Source organism: Musa acuminata, chromosome BXJ3-10 (assembly GCF_036884655.1).
Source record: "Musa acuminata AAA Group cultivar baxijiao chromosome BXJ3-10, Cavendish_Baxijiao_AAA, whole genome shotgun sequence".
NCBI lineage: Eukaryota > Viridiplantae > Streptophyta > Magnoliopsida > Zingiberales > Musaceae > Musa > Musa acuminata.
The window spans coordinates 17,834,876-17,856,911 of NC_088358.1; the positions used below are offsets into that span (position 1 = coordinate 17,834,876).

The 22,036-nt window shown below is 41.2% G+C and overlaps 3 protein-coding genes across 3 annotated transcripts; 2 read left to right on the forward strand and 1 right to left on the reverse strand.

The window, feature by feature from the left end:
- Nucleotides 1–11,904: 11,904 nt before the first annotated feature.
- On the reverse strand, nucleotides 11,905–13,008 carry LOC135650610 (uncharacterized). Its single transcript, XM_065170091.1, has one exon. The coding sequence runs from the start codon at nucleotides 13,006–13,008 to the stop codon at nucleotides 11,905–11,907; it is 1,104 nt and encodes a 367-aa protein (XP_065026163.1).
- Nucleotides 13,009–16,790: 3,782 nt separating this feature from the next.
- Nucleotides 16,791–18,378, forward strand: LOC135650456 (peroxidase 21-like). Its single transcript, XM_065169801.1, has 5 exons — nucleotides 16,791–16,948; nucleotides 17,019–17,170; nucleotides 17,257–17,445; nucleotides 17,547–17,712; nucleotides 17,787–18,378. Exons 1-5 carry the CDS (start codon nucleotides 16,882–16,884, stop codon nucleotides 18,191–18,193), a joined length of 981 nt encoding a protein of 326 aa, XP_065025873.1. The 5' UTR covers nucleotides 16,791–16,881; the 3' UTR covers nucleotides 18,194–18,378.
- Nucleotides 18,379–20,055: 1,677 nt separating this feature from the next.
- Nucleotides 20,056–21,798, forward strand: LOC103978204 (tetraspanin-6). Its single transcript, XM_009393917.3, has 3 exons — nucleotides 20,056–20,941; nucleotides 21,021–21,340; nucleotides 21,472–21,798. The coding sequence occupies exons 1-3, from the start codon at nucleotides 20,450–20,452 to the stop codon at nucleotides 21,509–21,511; spliced, it is 852 nt and encodes a 283-aa protein (XP_009392192.2). The 5' UTR covers nucleotides 20,056–20,449; the 3' UTR covers nucleotides 21,512–21,798.
- The last annotated feature ends 238 nt before the right edge of the window (nucleotides 21,799–22,036 follow it).

Genomic DNA, 22,036 nt, shown 5'->3' on the forward strand with positions numbered 1-22,036 from the left:
TTGTATAAATGTTGAATCTCAGATTTTGATGATGAAATCAATTGGTAAAGTGTTTGATCTAATCTATATGTTGAGATAAGTGTGCAGGATTAACTATGATAGTAGTAAGGCATAAAGCAAATGTTGGGCTAGAGTCAAAGATCGAAAGATACGTTGAAGATTCAGACGATGTGCCAAAAGTTTACCGGAAGCTCACCGAGAATTCGTTGGAAGATCACCGAGAGTTCGCTGAAAGTTCATCGGGAGTTCGCCGGAAGTTCACCGAAAGTTCATCGAGAAGTTCACCGGAAGATCGCCAAAAGAAAAATTGACATACCGGACAGAGATTACTTGTTTAAGTTTCTTAATTATTATAGTTAGACCTTAAGTTGAGTTACGATTAGGAGGTAATCTCACAAACTCAGTTATGTTAGGAACAAGTCGGCACTAAGAGGGGGGGGGGTAAATTAGTGCATCGGATAAATCACATCGATTCGATAAACTTCGTACGATAAAAACCGATCTCAAAAATATATTTAACTTGAAAGCATATGGAAGAGTGTAGTGGAAGTAAAGCAAGTAAATAGTTTACAATGAAAGTAAATAGAAAGAATAGAAATATAAACAAATTTATAGTGGTTTGGTCATCGTGACCTACATCCACTCCACCGATTCCTCTTCCGTCGAGGTCACCGGCATCCACTAATGATCTTCCTTTAAATGACAAAGATCAACTACCCATACAACTCGATTCTCCTTTTAACAGGTTCAGGAGAGAACATTTACACCCCCACTTACTCCTCCTAAAATAGAATTCTTAAACACTTAGGCTAGAGGAGGAGAACTCTCAAGATTACAATAGAATTTTGCCTTATTTGTGTACTCAGTTGTTGTATGTTAACCAGGGATGAGAGGGGTATTTATAGGCCTCAAGTTTATTCAAACTTGAGCTAAAAAGGTCTCATCCCGAGTTTCCCAGGTCCTTATGGTACCACCACCTGCAACACTGACACTAGGTAGTACCACCACCCAGTCTGACGGTATCACCACTTGGGAGACTATGTCTAGGCGGTACCACCGCTTGACAGTCTCAGAGACCGAGTCTGGGCGGTACCACTGCCTGATATAGTCTCAAAAATTATGCCACGACGGTGCCACCTATTATGTCACTATTTGGGCCTTTCACTTGGCCCAACACAGCCCATATATGGGCCCAACTGGCCCCTAATTGGGTTGGCATAATTCTAATCTCAATTATGTACTTACTATAAATTATAAGGCATACACTAAGCAAATCCTGTCCGGTTAGTCTTGGTTTCTTTCGGTGATCTTTTGACGAACTTCTAATAATCTCTCGGCAATGTTCCAACGGACTCCCGGCAAGCTCCTAGACTTCATGACGATCTTCTTAGCGAGTTCTGATGAGCTTATTCGACAAGCTCCTAGACTTCTTGGTCAATTCTAGCAGAACTTCCGCCGAACTCTCGAACTCCCAACAAAATCTCGTTCTTGACTCTAGGAGTTCATTTTGCTTTATGCCTTGATCACTATCGTAGTTAATCCTACACGAATAAAACCTACTTCAGTCTAGACAATTATTACAAAGCTTGAATCATGTTGTCTGGTATGTCATTGGTTTATCGATGCTTCATCCAATTCTTTGGTGCATCGTTCTCTCTTGCGGCCTATTGCCCAATCGACTAGTTGACCTCCGTAATTCATCAATTTTTAAATTATGACAAATGTAAAGTATCAATTTTATTTCAATATGTTTGTGCATCATTATAGTTTCAAATTAAAATATGCATAATTTTAAACCCTTACATTTGCATCCTTACTTCATGCATGATACAAATAAATCAATCATCACTATAGGCATATCATATATGATGCTCAAGCATCCATGATATATCATTTTAGGCATAACATTCATGATGCTAAGACATTAAAATTTTTAAGCATTTATCACTTCATACATTAAATCAATAATTTGATCATGAAATTTTCTTGATACTAAAGCATTCATGATACCAAACATTAAATTAACTTTTTTTAAGCATTTATCACTTCATGATTGCTGGTACCAAACATTCATCATTCATCAAATCATCACATGAAATATATCAAGAAAAATTAACTTGGTGATGAGGTATACAATTCATGAAGACAAATTATGAATATCAAGAGACAAATTATGATTCTTTTAGATAGCAAAAAGAAGAAATATATTAAATAATCTTGATTCATAAGAATCTCAAGTTGTCAAGGTTATGATTTATATATTAATGAAAGATCTCAAGTTATAATTCAAAAAATCATGATTAAAAAAATCTCCTCTTTAAATAAAATACCAAGAAAATCGTAAGAGTCATATAAAAATCATGACATAAAGGATATTAATATGAAAAATCAAATTCATGAATGATTCCTCTTGACAAATCTCTTTTTTAATAAATAATGAATAGAATCATAGGAGATCAAATAAGATATCTTGATTCAAATAAATCTCAAATTATTAATATCAAGAATCAAGATTCATTTAAATAAATATTCTCTTAGACAAGTAAATCATACGTGAATCAAGAAATGAATATTTCATATAAAATACATCTCATTATTAAAACAAATCATACAAAAAGGAATCCAAAATCACATTTCATATAGATAGATTCCTATAAGATTAAAGATAGCTCAAGTTCATTTAAACAAGCGATTTGATTTATCATTTTGATTCCAATGATAATACATTTTCCTTTTTATGTGTTTGATTCCAAATTTTTATGTCAAATAAAAACAAGCATCAATGTTTAAAATGAAAAAGAACTTTCATTACAGCAAAGATCGATAATCCATAAATCATAAGAATTATCATGCATAATTTCGACAATTAAACTCATTTAGCATGATCATTATGCATCATTACTTTGGGCATGATACTAAAACAATAAAAAATTTTAAAATATCATTACTTGAGTATGCATGATACCAAAACATGGTTTCAAGTTTTCAATGTATAACATGCATATTTTTAAACTATAAACTCATTAAGTATGATTTCAAATCATCAAGCATGGTTTCATTGAACAAAAAGCATTTTCAATCAAAATCAAAAATCAATATGGAAATCATCAAGATACACATTATTACTTCATTACATCATTAAAACATCATGATTTCATTAAACATAAAGTATCTTTCTTTTTAAATGAATCTAACTTTTCATGCTTAGTACTAGGAGTTAACATGGAAATATCTTGCTTAAATTTTTAATTTTTAATAAAATCACTAGAAAAAGAAGCATGATAATTGTTACATATTTTTTTATTTTTTACTAACTAATTAAAAAATAACTCATGAAAAGAATAAGTTATTTCAAAATAAACTAAGGGAGTTTCGTTTGAGTTTTTTACCTCATTGTCGAGAGTCATCAAAGCGAAGTTCGCCACTTCGTCTTCATCGGTTTGCTCCTCATCTTCAGATGTACTTGTTTCGTCCCAAAGTGCTTCCTTCTTCTTGGGTTCATAGCAAGCAGTTGCGTTCTTTTTAAGTTTATTTTTATTCTTTGATTCTTGTTTTAAGAATTTTTTAAGCTTTATTGTGAGGAGTTCAAGGTCATCATCATCATCATCATTTGAGTCTTCACTCAAGTGATATTCTATTGTTCGAAGTGTCAAATCCTTCCTGTTCTTTAGAAGGTGGTTCTCATATTCGTCAAATGTCACATAAGTCATTTCACAGGTCATCAAGGACCCGATAAGTTCTTCAAGCAAAAATTTATTTAAATCCTTTGTCTATTGTATTGTCATTATTTTTTATTCCCAATTTGTAGACAGAGATCTTAACGATATTGTTAATGAGTTCAAAATTAGAAAAGCATTTTCCAAGAGCTTTTAAACCATTGACGACATCCGTAAAACGGGTGTACATGTCAACAATGGTTTCACTTGGCTTTATTCAAAAAAGTTCAAAATCATGCATTAAAAGATTGACTTTAGACTCTTTAACTATATTCGTGCCTTCGTGTGTGATTTCAAGAGTGTGCCAAATATCGAAAGTCGTTTCGCAAGTAGAAATCCGATTGAATTCATTTTTGCTCAAAGTACAAAATAGAGCATTCATATCTCTAGCATTCAAAGAAAAAGTTTTCTTCTCTAAATCATTCTATTCGTTCATTGGAGTAGAAGACTTTTGAAAACCGCTTTCGATAATATTCCATAAATTTAAATCCATTGAAAGCAAGAAAACTCTCATTCGAGTTTTTCAATAAGTGTAGTTCATCCCATTGAACATGGGAGGACGAATGATAGAAAAGCCCTCTTTAAAGCCGAAAAGAGTCATTTCTCTTAGGTGTTAAACCAAATGAGAAATAACCTAGCTCTGATACCAATTGTTAGGAACGAGTCAACACTAAGAGGGGGGGGGGGTGGGGTGGGTGAATTAGTGCAGTGGATAAATCACATCAATTCGAGAAACTTCGTACGATAAAAATCGATCTCGAAAATATATTTAACTTGAAAGTATATAGAAGAGTGTAATGAATGTAAAGCAAGTAAATAGTTTGCAGTGAAGGTAAATAGCCAGAATAGAAATGCAAACCAATTTATAGTGGTTCGGTCGTCGTGACCTACATCCACTCCATTGATTCCTCTTTTATCGAGGCCACTGGCATCCACTAACGATCTTCCTTTAATGGGCGAAGATCAAGTACCCTTACAACTTGATTATCCTTTTAACAGGTTCAGGAGAGAACCTTTACACCCCCACTTACTCCTCCTAAAATAGAATTCTTAAACACTTAGGCTAAAGGAGGAGAACTTTCAAGAATACAATAGAATTTTGCCTTATTTGTGTACTCAGTTGTTGTATGTTAACCAAGGATGAGATGGGTATTTAAAGACCTCAAGTTGATTCAAACTTAGAGCCTAAAAAGGTCACATCCTGAGTTTTCTAGGCCTTGGCGGTACCACCGCCTGGGCTGGGCAATACCACCACCTGGGAGACTATGTCTGGGTGGTACCACCGCCTAGATTGGCAGTACCACCACATGACAGTCTCGGGAGAAGCGGTTGTAGGCGTCGCTGCCCCACGGCGCCTCTACCTGCGGGTTGCCAACCCCACCGGCCGCAAGCCTACTGCAAGTAGGCCGTCGATTGGCTGCTACAGGCACAGCGCTTGCACATGTGCCGGCTGCTGCAGGCACAACGCTTGCACATGCACCGACGCTTTGCTGCCTGCCTGCGGCTACACGCACGTAGATCAGGGGTAGCAACTGTTGCTGCCCTTCCTTGCTTTTGCGTCAATGATTTTGACGTCAAAAGTTTCTCCAAAACACAACACACGCAGTTCAAAACTAATCTATCATACGAACAACCTAGCTCTGATACCACTGTTGGAAAATCTTAGGGGCGACATCACATGTGCAGCGAAAGAACAAAAAATAAAATCCTATATTCCCAAAGAGATGTTCGTTGTCGTGCGAAGATTGGTGTACAAAAATCCGTGAAACATAAAACTGTGTATAGAGTAAATTGTGTTACCTGGGGAAATCGTATATCCTTGAATCCTTACAGATCTCTAGGAGAGGGTGAAGGAGGTCAAGCATCCTCCTCTCTAGCGATGATCCACACAAAAGGGTTGCGACGATGCCTACCATATGTGTGTGACCCTCTAAACCCAATATCGATCTGGCCGTGAGTCATACCTGTCAGAACTCCTTCTGGCTTAGTGAATTATTATCTCTATAATAATTCACTCGACTCATCAATTGCGGACATACTAGGCCACTACGCTATAATCCCCAAATGATACAGGGGAATCCAATCTATTGGACCTATCTATTCTCAGTTACTATGTACCTATAGTCTCTCATCCATCTAATATCCTAGAGACCGTATACTGGGTATGGTACTGTCAGACCCATACAATTTCTACTAGAGTCTCGCTCTAATCGGATTCTCTTGGAGAACTTTTTCTCTCTTAATCCAAATGACCCTGACCAGGGATTTGTTTAAGTAAGAACAAATAGGATATTCCTCTCATGAGGTCAAGAGTGGATGATCCTTTATCAACACTCAATAGCCCTTGTAAGGTCGACTACCACTCTAAATGACTGGTTGTACTAGATTTGGGATATCCAAACCTATAAGTTCAGAATCAAAGAATGGAGTACTCATACAAGACATCTTTGGTGTCTCAAGTCTAAGGACCAGATACACTACTAGGACTACGAAATCGCTGTCTAACAATAAGACATCATCAACTATCCAGTATTCCATAAGCAAATCAATTAGTGAACTCATTCTCCAATGAGCACATGTACTATATCCCTAGTATCCCCACACGAGCAGCTATGAGACCAACTGCATCCATCATATGGACGGGTATACAACACACTAGTCTATCTAGTTATCTTGATGTCCCTCTTGAGTAACCTATGACCGGGATTATATAGGATCTGTGTTTAAAGGTGAATCGGTCTCATTATCGTGATCTCATCACGATCCGATTCTTATTGCACAGATCCAAAGACATCACAATATATATATACATATATGCAATAGTCAATATAAAGTGATAAATGTCAAAATATAATAAGCAAAAAAAATCTATGTCAAGTCACACGTGTTATTACTCACATGATTGGCTTGTTGGGCACTTATGACTAGCAGATACACTCGAGGGTATTATACCCATCGTTTGCAAGTGGATCTTTAAAAAGAAGATCGGAATAGATGGAAAGGTAGAAACCTATAAAGCAAGGCTAGTGACTAAGGAGTATCATCAAAGACAATGTGTTGACTATGACGAAACCTTCTCACCTATAGTCATGCTAAAATCCATCCGAATTCTATTGGCTATTGCAGCATATGATTACGAGATTTGGCAGATGAATGTGAAAATTGTGCTCCTCAATGGCAACCTTGAGGAGGAGGTGTATGTGATACAACTTCAAATATTCATGTCCAAGGACTACCCAAATAAGATGTATAGTTTGCTTAGGTCCATTTATGTACTAAAGCAAGCTTCCCGAAGTTGGAACATAAGATTTGATAAGGCAATTAGATCTTATGACTTCGTTAAGAACAAAGATGAGCCTTGTGTATACAAAAAGGTAAGTGGGAGCATTATCACCTTCTTAGTATTATATGTGGATGACATCTTGATCATTGGGAATGATGTAGGAATGCTATCCATAGTAAAGGCTTGGTTATCTAGGCACTTCTCCATGAAGGATTTAGGAGAAGCATCTTATATCTTAGGGATTCAGTTATATAGAGATAGATCTAAGAGGATGCTTAGCTTGTCCCAATCTAGGTACATAGATATCATTGTCAAAAGATTTGGCATGAAAATTTTCAAGAGATGTCTCATACCGAGGAGACATGGGATATCACTTTCTAGGAGTATGTTCCTAAAGACTCCTGAAGAAAGTGCGAACATGGATAGGATACCATATGCCTCAGCGATAGGATCTTTCATATATGTCATGCTATGTACCAGCCCGATATAGTGCATGCTCTGAGTATCACAAGCAGGTATCAAGCGGATCCAAGCTTAGAGTACTAGAAAGCAGTAAAGTATATCCTTAAGTACTTATGAAGGACTAATGATCTTTTACTAGTGTATGGAGATAGTAGCCTCAGGGTTGAAGGTCACACGGGCTCGAGTTTCCAACCTGATGTCGATGATAGTAAGTCGAATTTGGGGTATGTGTACACCTTGAATGGAGGAGTAGTATGCTAGAAGAGTTCTAAGTAAGATACTACTACTAACTCGACTAAAGAGGTAGAGTACATTGCTGTAGCAGAGGTAATAAAGGAGGGAGTCTCGATGACGAAGTTCATCATATATTTGGGATTTGTGCCCAGTAGCAATAAGCCAATTCTCTTATATTATAATAACAACGAGGTGATTGCTCAAATGAGGGAACCCAGGTCTCATCAGAAGTATTCTGAGGAGGTTTCACCTGATCAGAGAGATCGTGACCCGAGGAGATGTAGTAGTGGAAAGAGTTTCATCCGAAGATAACATCGCAGATCCATTGACAAAACCGTTGTCTCAAATTATCTTTGAGCGTCATAGGGGTTTGATAGGGATCATACACATAAGCGATTGACTTTAGGTCAAGTGGGAGATTGCTAGTCATAGGTGCCTTGTAAGCCAATCACATGAGTGATGACACGTGTAACTTGACACACGGTCTTATTGCTCATTATATTATTTGACATTTATCACTTTATATTGGTTATTGCATATATGCATATATATATATTGTAATGTCTATGGATATATGCAATGAGAATCGGATCATGATGAGATCACGATAATGAAACTGATTCACCTATAAACACAGATCCTAAATAATCTCGGTCATAGGTTACTCGAGAGGGAGATCGAGATAACCGAACAGACTAGTGTGTTGTATACCCGTCTATATGATGGATGTAGCTAGTCTCATAGCTGCTCATGTGGGGACACTAGGGATACAATACAAGTGTTCATTGAAGAATGAGTTTACTAATTTATCCGCTTACGAAATGCTAGATTGTTGATGATGCCTTATTGTCAGACAATGATTTTATAGTCTCAGTGGTATTTCTGGTACTTAAACTTGAGACATCAAGGATGTCCTGTATAAGTACTTCATTCTTTGATATCGGACTTATAGGTCTGGAGGTTTCAGATTTAGCACAATCGATTATCTAGAGTGGTGGCCAACCTTACGAGGATTATTGAGTGCCGATAGAGGATTATTCACTCTCGGTGTCATGAGAGGAATATCACATGTATTTTTGCTCAAATAAATCCCTAACTATGGTCATTCAGATTGAGAGAGAAAGAGTTCTCCGGGAGAATCCGATTAGAGCGAGACTCGAGTAGAAACCATATGGGTATGACAGCACCATGCCCGATATACGGTCTCTAGGATATTAGATGGATAAGGGACTATAGGTATATGGTAACTGAGGACAGACAGGTCTAATAGATTGGATTCCTCTGTATCGTCTAGGGACTACGGCGTAGTGGCCTAGTACGTATGTAGTCGATGGGTCGAGTGAATTATTAAGATAATAATTCACTAAGCTAGGAGTTCTAGTAGATATGACTCACGGCCAGCTCGATATTGGACCTAGAGGTCACACACATATGGTAGGCATTGCGATGAGTAGATGTTCAAATATAAGATATCCGCTGAAGCCCCTATCTTATTAGATATCCAATAAACCCATGAATTATTGGATCATATAGATGAGATCAAATAAGAGCCAATGAGAGACTATTGGATAGAGATCCACTAATCTAAGAGGCTTAGGTAGTTGGATAGAGATCCAATACCTAATATGACAAGATCCATTATGGTTAAGTTGATAGGAGACCTCTATAAATAGGAGGGAACCAATGGTTCATAGGCTAGAGAGCCTCTTTGGGTTGCCATCTCGTATTCTTCTCCCCTTCTCCCCCTCAAATAGTAGGCCTGGGGTTTTGAGGAGTATCATTGTAGCCCTACTGTGTGAATCACTGCTAGAGAAGAGGATGCTTGACCTCCTTCACCCTCTCCTAGATATTTGTAAGGATTTATACGATCTTCCTAGGTAACACAATCTTTAATATATACAGTTTTAAGTTTTGTAGTTTTTGTGCATTAATCTTCGCACGATGACAAACACATCAATGAAAAATTTGCATGTGATGTCGCCCCCTAAATTTTTCTACAGTTTGGGCGGTGGAACCACCGGTAGTTAATGTTGTCAAGTGATGGTACCACCCTATCAAGCGGTGGTACCGCTAGAGCCCAGTCTCCGAGGCTTTATTAGGCGGTGGTACCGTCTAGTGTCAGTCTGCATGTGGTAGTATCGCCTAGTACTAGCGGTGGTACTGCCTAATACTAACGGTGGTACCGCCAATACCCCGGAAACCTGGGATGAAATACTTTTTTGGCTTCATTTTTGAAGTCATTGGAGCCTATAAATACCTCATTATTTCCTGCATAAAAGAGCACGAAAGTGTGAACAAAAGTCTTAAGATTTTGGATTATAAAAGTGCTAAGTATCCTAATCCTTTTTTAGCTTTATAATCATTCTAAGAGAGGCGTGAGGCTTATCCTAAACCTATGAAAAGGAAAAAGAGTTATAAGAGGGTAGTTGATCTTCGCCCATTGAATGAAAACCATTAGTGTATGCTGGTAGCCTCAACAGAAGAGGAATCAGGAGTGAACGTAGGTCATAACGACTAAACCACTATAAATTTAGTATGCACTCTCTTTCTTCTCTTTATTACTATTGTTCTCTGTTTTAATTACTTATTACATTTACTTCAAGTGAAGCATTTTTGATATCATTTCCGAAACGGGTTTCATCAGCTTTTTCAAATCATTAAGGTTTTTCTTAACCGATTGTCAATAGAAAAATATACTTGAGAAAAAAGTTTTATAATCTCTCTAAGTGAGTTTAGGTCGACGACGAAACCTTTTAAATCAAAAAATAATATAAATTTTATATACCTTAAATCAGATTCGTAACATATTGAAAGTACGAAAAGCCCCATCTAACATATTACACCTTTTTTTGGCCTTTTGGCTAAGTGTATTCCTTAGTAAACTTTGATAACACATCGTATTATCCTCCTCTCCTTCCTCGTGAAGAGCACTTTCCTTGAATAGTGCAAAGGTGAACCACAATTTCCTAAAATGAAATATCAATTAAGAGAGTAATTTCAAACTAACATTTTTTTATTTTACTTATAATGATGACTAAAATTAAAATATAATAATTAAAAAATAAAAAAAATATATATACCTTAAATTTTATCAAATATCGACTATAATTTTTTTGAGTTAATAGTGAATTTATAAAAATATATATAACCACTAGACTATATCCAAAATCTTATTTTACCAAATTAGAATTTCATGCCAATGACTTAAATAATTTTATCTAAGTTATGCAACGTCTATCTATAAAGGATGCGAGGTATGGATATTAACTCGGTATCTCATAACCAAGCATTTCGTAATGTAAAATACAAAAATAGAGATGGAGTTAGGAGTTCACAATTCCTAGATAGTGGCACAGCATAAGATCTTGGAGTTGGTCAATTACATGGTTCTGTAGAGTTGTAGGTGTGCACTTGTAGATAGCAAAGATGCTCTTGAAACCCTAGTTCAAGGGCATGACATGGGCTAGCGAATGAGACATTGAAGAAGGAATCATGTCTTTGGTCTAATTCTAATTTGTCATCCAGATCGAACTTGAATCAGACCTAATTTAAGTGTCCGAAATTTCTTTAAGATAGATATATACATACAAGCCAATTATTGCACCTTATAATATCGTATTTAATACTATCTGAGTCCCTTGCCACTGATCTCTTCCTTATATTGTCATTACAACAAACAGGTCATGATCATCACCTCAATTCTACTTCTCACCGATAGACTCTTAAGGACAAGATAAATACTGCGAGTCACTGCTCCCGGCCAACAGGCATCAAATCTTTTCGCTACTTCACAAGCTTTTACTTATTCTTACAACACCACACGAGATATCAAATCACTGTCAGCAGCCACGCTATCCCATTCCCACAGTTCCGCCATTCCCAGCTCTCAAACTTGCGTGCCCGGAGAGCAGTGAAGGTGAGATTCCATACAAGATCGCGGAGCCTCGGGAGATGACTCGACCTGATGTCATATGACAGTGGCAGACAGCTGAGGCGTATTACTGTTTTCGAGAAGTACGGCCTCAGGTAGCTTCTTCTTCTTGCCATAGCTACATGAGTGGCTCTTCTTCCACTTCCGTCCCGAAAGGTCATGGGAAACCTGCAGATTCCACCCGCACCTCTCTCTCTCTCTTCGCTCTTTCTCTCTCGGAAACCACACTAATACATGCGACAGCTGAAGGCAAAGCAAATCCAATCAGAGGAGGAGCACTAAACATCAGTGAGGGTGGGTGGGGCCCGCTCCTCGTGAGCGGGGACGAAGTGGCGTCGCTGGCAGCGGCTGGTCCAGAAGCAGTACGAGGCCTCCGGGACCGCCAGCTTCGCCGCTGCCCTCCGCGCCGGCTCCGACTTGCTCCGCGGCAACACCAGCGGCCGCCGCGACTCCGATCCCTTGGCTTCGTCCCCTTGCTCCTCCTCCTCCTCCTCCTCCTCCTCCTCCTCATGGACGAGCGCCTCTCCGCTGCTTGACGTTCTCTGCTCTTGCTGCTGCAGCAGCTCCTGGTCTCGCGCTTTCCCTCCAGAGACCTCCTCCAGTGGCGAAGCAGCCGGGGAATCAGGCGACAGCAAGGGGGACACCGTGATCTGGGAGGTGGCCAGCGAGGAAGACCGGTTGTGCGGTGCTGACCGGCATCTCATCAGTAGGAGTGCATTCTTTGGCGGCGTCGCTGTCGCCAGTGGCTCGAAAACCTTCGTCTTCTCCCCGTGCCGAGCTGCCTCCTCGTCATCCTCATCCTTGTCGTCTCCGTCCTCTTCTCTCTTTGATACCCTTACGCCTGTGATGAGCTCCGGCTGCGGTGAAGGCTTAACCGGATCCGGCTTCTGTTGCTGGTACCCACCGCTTTCGCCAGATCGGACGCGAGACCATCTCGGCCACAACGACCGCCGGCCTCCGCTGCCTCTCCCTCCACCTCCGCGGCCGGTCGGCCTCTTCCGAACGGGGAACAGGCCGCAGAGTAGAGACTTGTGGAGGCACCGGCACGGCATCAGAGACGACTTGCTCCTCGTCTTCTTGGGCTGAGGCTTATTCGGCTTTGCCGACCTCTTGTTCCGTATGCGGACTTGGCCGATGCAGGTGACCTTGGGCGAGGAGGGCTCCCCTCCCTCCTTCGCCGCAGCAGCGGCCGCCGAGGACGAGCGGCTGCGGCTCCTGCTCCGTGACGCGAACATGGGGCTGGACCGAGCTACGGTGGAGGCGGAGCGACCGCGGCTCCGGCTACCCACGGCTTTGCCGTAGAGCAGGCGGGCGAGGCCAGGGGGCGGGGGCAGCTTCTCTCTCCCAGGGCTGGAGGAGACTTTGACGCCGCCGGGCTTCATGATCCCCTGAGCTTTGGATCCCTGATAGCGAATGGCCGACGGACAGAGTGGGAGAGGGAGGCAGCAATGGCAGTGTATCGTGTACGCTTTATGAGCTCTAAGGTCTGTGCTCGACGAGCTGTTAGCGTACCTGCAGAAGATAGGATAAGATATGGCCTTCTTATTGTTTCTTTTCCTTTTTTTTTATTCCATAAACATTTCAATTTTCTTTTATGTGACGAGATATATAGAAATTGATTGCATAAAAGCATTAATTATTTTTTTAATAAATAATAATAATAATAATAATAATAATAATAATAATAATAATAATAATAAAAAATAATGCTAACATCGATATAAACCCAACCCGCAGAAAACATAATAATTTCCTTTTTTTGGGTTGAATAAAAGCACTATGAAATAAAATTCTAACTCGTCCAACCTATGTGTTCCCCAGCAAGGCTGGACAGGGGTGGGAATGACACTAAGTAGTTCTCTTGCGTTGCTTTCGCCAGGCACAAAGTGGACCATCCCCACATGTCTCCGCACCAAAATCTTGTTTAATGAGGGAACACAAATGGGGCTCAGCTCTATTATTCTTAATTAGACTGTCATGGAATTGAGTAGGCAATGGCAGCGAGACTTGGAATGAAACCTATGCAGTAATGTTGGGTCCTTGTCTGTCTTCCTATTTGAGTTTGATGCTTTAGTATATGTGCCTGTGAAGAGCTCTAGTCATATCATATACTAACTTGAAACAGGTCGGATCAATACGGGTGGTCTACTGTTGAATCGATTTGCCGAGACCCATCGTTGACTCGGGTCAAAATCAGATCGTGTAGGTGCTCTTATTGGTCTCTCTTCTGTCAGCGTATGGTGCAAGCCCAAGCCCAATCAGGTTCTTTGGGCCATATTCGCGACCGCTTTGATGCCATCGAATGGTCCGTAGATATCGATTTTGTCTCAGAACCCTGCGCAGCCACGCGGTAGTAAATCGAGGGACGGCGGTTGCCATTCTCCTGCGGCTTACCCGCCCGAGGCATAGACGGGCCGCGGCGTGCAGTCGTCCTGGCCGACCTTATCGCCGCCTCATGGAGCTGCAGTACCAGAACTAGTGGGCCGTTACCCTGAAAACAATCGACACCAGACCGGCCTCCACCGTTACGCCGGTATGATATTCATCTCGACGATGAGATCGCTTCGGAATAAAGGAAGCTGAGGTTAGGCGGTGAGTGTCTGCCGGTGGATCCGTTACCTGTTTGATGAAATGCTTGGTCGAACATTGCAGGTTTGTTTCTTCCTAAAATCCTACACATTGTAGGGCTATGTGCATTGTTCAATCCAGTCATGCATGATAAAAAAAATTACTGTTTAAGTTAATATCTGCTGACCCTGTTCTCAAATCTGAAGTACAGTTAATTTGATTTATATCTTGGATTCAAGACAAATTTTTGTGCGAGCAAAACTATATGTAGTGTCTGTTTTGTGGCAAATAATTTCTTAGAATGAAAACATAATACCAGCTATCCTTTCTTCTTGTTAATTTTGTATAAATAGAAAGAATTCCGTAAAGATGTTTCTTCTGTTCATATTTATGGAGCAACATTCAATTATTTAGTCAAGCATGTCATTAATCTTTCCCTGGGCATATCCTTCTTGGAATTATGACATAGAAGAATAACTTTATATTAGATAAATTGGTCATCATCTTCAAAGACATAAATAAGGATACGTGGTGAGTGCAGGATTCAAATAGTGAGGGGTAATTTGATCTTGGATCTTACAATAGATTGATACAAGTCTTTTTACTAGCTAGGCAATCCAGTATATTTAAGTATATATTTTTTTTCAAAACAAACCAGATCTAATTAATCAAAAGTAGAAGATAGGGTGTTCCCTCTTATATAAGAGGTAATGAGATTACAAAACTCGGTAAGAAGGTTTCCTTTCCACAAAATAGTTGAGCGTGAGGTTCTAATATGCTTGGCTATCCAATCTGCAGCCCCATTCTCTTCCCCAACCATATACCGTATCCTCACATCATCAAAAGGCCTCAGATTCACAAACAAATCTCTGTATAGTTTTGAAAAGATTGGTTAGTTACTTGTAAATATTAGTTTTGTGTATATCTGCATTTAGATTTACATTGTTGTGCAAAACTTTTAACATGTCAAGTGCTGAGCCCACATGATGTAGTCGTTGATATGCCTTGGGCTTGGAAGATAACAATTTATTAGATTATACCTCATAATGAAGATGATGATGTAAGTGCTAGGATTTTGCATGTCTTTTTCTATCTAATCTATTTCCAACACCTGTTGTTGCACATCCCCACACTGCACTCTTCCATTTCAATATCAACATAGGAATGATATGGTTTCCTGAGGTTAATTGCCTCTGATGTCTATTACTTTTCCCTTGTGAGATATGTAACTTGAATCAGATCTCATCATATGCGCTAATCACTTTATTCTATGCTTCCTTAACATCATTCTTAATCTTGACCTTGTGTTCACTTGTCCTTTACCTGTTGCGTTTTCCCTCTCAATCATTGCTTGTTTGTCTGATTCATTCAGCATTAGATGGTGGACAGATTCCACCAGTACCGTTTTCCTTGCAAAGTTTCAAAGTGGTAGTCACTTAATCTTGTTGATCTTATACTTGGTATTATCTTCTGCATCATGCACTGGATCAAGCTTTATATTTTTCTAAGTAAAACCAAAAGATTCTACGAGCATAAATCCTGGTTTTAAGATGTATGTTTTTTAAGGAGTTTTGTGTCATGTTACTCTGCTTTAGTTCTTATGAATAGTTTATCTCTCTTCCTTTTTTTTTTTTTTTGCATTTTTGCTGTGATATGATAAAGTTTTTACTCACTAAATTATTTATCATCATCAAATTAATATTTAATGTATAAAATAATACATCGAATGAGATTTCGAATCTCTAGTCTTAGTAATTAGGTCTGATACACCATCATTTTATCAATATTTTAGTTGTAAAAATATATTGAATGATATTTTGAATTTGCAATCTTTGGTGAATCATCAGACAAATCTTTTAGATGTGAAAAATATGTTGTTTTTGAGCCCTTAATTTTTTATAAGCGAGATTTTTTTTTCAATTTGGTTTTTAAAAAGCTTGCACTTTGTTTTTTTTTTTTTTCCAATAATGAATGGCGGCAACTGTTACGTTTGATCCAACGCCATGAGCCTTTTTTTGATCCAGCATTCTGTATCCCCAAAGCCATAAGATGTCTTCTTCTCGCATCAGCCACCACATGTTGACAACATTAAGATTCGTGCGTGTCACTCACGCGCAACCCGGTCACTGTAGAAAGAAGTGCAGGAAGTGCGTATGGCACAACGGGAGTTGTGCCCGTCACCATCGCCATCTCGCCAAACTCTGCGGCGCCACCGTTAATTATCTCTGACACAGGACCCCCCACCAAGAAAAAGATGAAAGCAACCTGCGAACGACCGGCAAGCCCACGAAGTCGATGGACTCCCAAACTACAGAGACAGCGCATAAGCAACACCATAAATCTGTTCACAGAGAGTTCTCATCTCTGACAACGCTGCATGCTATAGAGAGTGAGATTATTTTCTTCTCTAGGAATGGTTGGATCGAATAGTAGTTTTGAGAGTGTCGGCGAGGGCAGCTCGTGGCCTTGCGTGTCGCCATACATTGCTTTTTGTATTGTTCCGAAGGAATCACGGCGATCCGGAGACGAACCAATGGAGCCATGGCTGCCGTGTCCAGATAAGGCTTCGTCACTGCTCGTGGGACTCACTGGATTCCCACCACTCCAGCTTATCTTATTTCCATCTATTATAAATCCATCTGCAAGGAATCAGGCCCTCTTCATCTGCCTAAAGAAGCCGGAGAAAGATGGCGTTGGGAGCGACACCGATGACTGCTTTCTTAATCCTCGTCTGCTTGAGTGCTTTACTCAGAGGTCAGCTCTCAGCACTGGTTTCATCACCCTTATCAATTCTGAACCAGCTCAAGTTGTGTGGTTTTTGCAGGAGAGGGTGGTGGCTTGAAACTGAATTACTACTCCAAGAGCTGCCCCCGGGCCGAGGAGATCGTCAAGCGCGAGGTTGTGAAGCTCTACAACGAGCATGGCAACACAGCCGTCTCCTGGGTCAGGAATCTCTTCCATGACTGCATGGTCGAGGTCAGTCTTCCTTCCCGCCTCGGTTCAATCGCAGAAACACGTATGATGAAATGGTTCTTTTTATGACCTTGAATTCGTAAGCGCAGTCTTGCGATGCGTCGCTTTTGCTGGAAACGACCGACTCATTGATCTCGGAGCAGTCGGCCGACCGGAGCTTCGGGATGAGGAACTTTAAGTACGTCGCCCCCATCAAGGAGGCGCTCGAGAAGGAATGCCCCGCCACCGTCTCCTGTGCAGATATCATCGCTCTCTCTGCAAGAGAAGGTGTCGTCATGGTACGCCTGTTTCGTCCTAAATATCTTTCCTGCATGCTTTGCTGAGGTCGCCGTCGTCGATCTCTTCTACTACTGATGCTTTCTCCGGTCAATGCCGATAGCTGGGAGGACCATTCATTCCGATGAGGACCGGCAGACGAGATAGCAAGGAAAGCCACGCCGACGTGATAGACAAGGACATCCCCAACCACAACGACTCCATCTCCCTCGTGCTCTCTCGGTTCAGATCCATAGGAATCGATGCAGAACGAACAGTGGCTCTTTTAGGTGCGACAGCTTCACGGCCTCGCTGATCTTCGTCCCTTGAGAAGTCTTCACGTCGTTCCTCTTGGTCGTCGCAGGAGCTCACTCCGTCGGCCGAGTGCACTGTGTCAACCTCGTGGGACGACTCTACCCAACCGTCGACCCGACCATCGACCCCGAGTACGCCAAGTACCTGCTCGGCCGATGCCCGTCTCCGAACCCCGACCCGGAGGCGGTGCTGTACTCGAGGAACGACCGGGAGACGCCGATGATCATCGACAACATGTACTACAAGAACCTGTTGCACCACAAGGGGCTGCTCAAGGTGGACCAGCAGCTGGTCTCCTACCCGTCCACCGCTCAGTTTGTGAAGTTGATGGCGGCTGATAACAGCTACTTCTACGACCAGTTCTCCAAGGCGCTGCTGCTGCTGTCGGAGAACAATCCGCTGACGGGGAACAAAGGCGAGGTCAGAAAGGATTGCCGGTACGTCAACGCGGGGTAAGCGGAGGAACGTTCGCTCTTCCTCTGGGATCAGCCACTAGTCTACATAAGATCACCGACAACCTGTATCGAAACAGACGTGAAGTGTGTATCTGTAGCAACAATAAGCACAATGATGTTTGATGTGCAAGTCGAGTGTGAAGTGTATCTTTCGAGTAAAAAGACATGAAGCTGGATTTGGACTAATTGCAAGCGATTGGAGAAATGGTCGAGTGATGGATGTGGTTGTCAGTCCAACGAGATAAGGATATAACTGATATGGTCTTTGTTTTTGTTAAGAGTTAGCATCACAAACATAGACGCTATCAGCGTGTTGAAAAATCTCAAGAAATCGACAGTAGAGAAGAATAAAGAATTTTTAAAATTAAAAATTTATATTAAACATGATAATATATATTAAATAAGATTTTAAACCATTGATCTTTGACAAACGAGTTAGCTTATCATTATCATGTTGACATAAACTATTGTCCCAATCAAGTTATGAAGATGATGTATTTGTAGAGAGTGTGATGGTTGAGAGAAATTCGTGAATCGATTTCATTGATCATTCCATATTTTTCGACCTTTAATTTTATTTAGTAGCTTGTTGTCTTTAATCCAAGGAAGGTCCTCCTGAGATGCAACTTGATGCCCGTTTAATTGATTGGCCAACAAACGCATGATTTGATATGCATGTGGACAACATATGCATGGAGAGTCACAAGCTACCAAACATCTTCCAAAAACAGCGGTTATCTTGTAATGTTTCGACCGGATGGAATGGCCCATAATTATTATGATTGGAACCATCAGTAGCTTTCCGCAAAGAACTGTCTTATCTTATTGATCATTACGCTATTTGAAGTAATACATAGGAAGACTGTTTTCACTAGTGAGAGGAGGCGACTCAGATTATTCTTACTTTCGAATCCTAGTCCTAAAGCCATGTGAAACTGGAGTGTGAACCAATGATAATAAACCACACCGTTAATTTTGATTCTCAATCGGAAATTGATCTGATTTATCGTCTTGTCACGTCTAAAAGAAAAGAAAAAAAAATGAGTAGAATATCTAGTAAATTCGATTTAGTTCGTTTAGAATAAAAATATATCTAAGAGACTATTTCATACGATATTGATTTTACAATCATTATCGTTTACAAAATATCAAGTAGAATATCTAGTAACTTAATAAGGAAAAATTCTCCCTATGCATATAAGAGATATCTCATGTCTCGTATCGAAGCTAACTAAACTTTATATGTTGATTCTCTATTGATAAAAAATAACACTAATATAAATTTATATTAAAGAATAAAAAAAAGAGACTACTAACTTCCTATCCAAGCATCTCCATTGTCCATTGTAGGGTTAAATGGCAGACAAATGCATGTACCAATACACTATTTCATGCTCCTTTATTACTTTGTACGTAATACAACATCTTGCACTTTACAACCCTACCATGAGCCTGTTTTTAAAAGACCTTCAATTCATTTGCTTTTTTCTGTACTTGAGATTTATATTGAATTGCTGTGGTAATTAACCCATAGGCAAGCGACAACAAAGGTTCAAAATTTTGAATGATTGCGAGATGTATGCATGTCAAGATTCAACTCGCTGAGAAAAATGATACTATTAATAATAGTGGACTCCTTTAATCCCTTATATCTCACACTTCGACTGACTAAATTAGATTATTAGTAGAAATATAATTCGACCTTACAATGAGGGAACATTGGACACACCTTGAGACCACGAACTAGTAGAGTAGAGTCTCTTGTACTGCCTCCAGATATGTGTATCACACGCTACTCTCTACTAGCAAACAAAGTTCTCCAGCTATAATACCATGATCAGCAATGCTGTCCCTTAAAGCCTTATCCCTGCGCAAAGAAAAGAAGAGAGGAGGAATCCTCGCCAGCAAGCCTCAAGACTAAGTGTTCTGGTAAAAAGGACAGTCCCCTTCCTTGTTTCTTAACATGTAAGAAAAAGATTTCCACGACCACCCTTCCCTCGGCTGTTCAAACACTAGCATGCTTTCTTGGCACGAAACCAGCAGCAAGTCATCACCACAGGAGCGAAAAAGAAAGGCTGTCTTGTTTCTATAAAGAACTCAGCATTATTATGGCGCTCTCTGAGTCTGAGCTGCCTCAGAGCTCAAAAGAATCGAAAGAAAGAATGAGCCACGGAGAAAGAGGAAAAGCCATCCCTCTCCGACACCCACACTCCACCGTTTGAACGCGGCAAGCAGCGCAAGGAAAGCAGACGGCGAGATGTATCGCTTCAGCAACACCCTGATCGGTTACCTCAACCTGTTGACGCTGCTGGCGTCGATCCCCATCATCGGCGGCGGGCTGTGGCTGGCCCGGAGCTCCGCGACGTGCGAGTCGTCGCTGCAGACGCCGCTCCTGGTGCTGGGCTTCGTGGTGCTGCTCGTCTCGCTCGCCGGGTTCGTGGGCGCCTGCTTCAACGTGGCCTGGGCGCTGTGGCTCTACCTCCTCGTCATGCTGTTCCTCATCGCCGCCCTCCTCGGCCTCACCGCCTTCGGCTTCGCCGTCACCGGCGGCGGCGGCGCGGTCGACGTCCCCGGCCGCGTCTACCACGAGTACCGCCTCGACCACTACTCCGGCTGGCTCCGGCATAGGATCACGGAGCCGGGCTACTGGAAGGCGGCCTTGGCGTGCGTCGTGGGCTCCAAAACCTGCGCCAAGATGGCTCCTTGGACGCCGCTGGACTACCTCCAAAGGGACCTCTCCCCGATTCAGGTGACGCCTCTCGCCAACATCACCTACTAACCCCAGCATCACCGCATCATGCGAAGCTGATCCGTGCAATTGCCTGCAGTCGGGCTGCTGCAAGCCGCCAACATCGTGCACCTACGCCGCAGGGTCGGCGATGGCGGCGCAAGACGAGGACTGCTACCGGTGGAACAACGCGGCCGACGTCCTCTGCTACGGTTGCGACTCGTGCAAGGCCGGCGTGCTGGAGCAGGTGCGGAGGGACTGGCACAAGCTCTCCGTCCTCAATGTCATCATCCTCATGTTTCTTATCGGCATCTACTCCGTCGGCTGCTGCGCCTTTCGCAACGCCCGTCGTGCCGAGTCCGAGTTCCCTTACGGCGAGAACCGCATGTCCAAAGTCCACCCTCGGTGGGACTACTTCTGGTATCCGTCTTTCCTCCCTCCATTAATTGAGTTGAGACCAGCTCGTAATAAGATCTTTAAAAGGGTTATCTCATTTGCTTCGTTCTCAAGTCAACAACAGATACTGAAGCAGAGCTTCTGTTATGGTGCAGGTGGAGGTGGTGGCGAGACAGAAGAGAGCAGCTCTACTAGCGGCACTGCTTTCTCCCTGCTACAATAATAGAGGTTTCTAAGGTTCGGGTGTCTGCGAAGAGAAGGAACAGAGGAGTGAGGTTGTAGCTGACCTGTGTTGCATGTTTTTGGTGGATTTTGCATGAGATTTCTTGATGTTTAGATGTTTTGTATGTAATCTGCGATTGATTGGCCAACACAATTCACCTCCATGTAAACTACATCTTAGTATTATTTTGACATCAAAGTTTGTTGTGGCCAATTGTTTCAAGGAAGGCATCAACGAATTTATCTCGATCAAAGCTGAATGGATAGTAGTACTATGCTTTGGATATCTTTTATGCTATTCTGGTAGTGGCTTTTGTGCTTGTTGCTCATCATCTAGGAATATTCTTCCATATAGCAGAACATCTTTAATCTTGGTGAAGAAAGCCCATCAAAAAATTTGATGGTGAGAATTCATAATCTAAGATAGGAATCTTCTGATGAAATAATTGACCTTTAAATTTGTTGATCTTGAATCATTATCTTAGTATGTTTAATCCC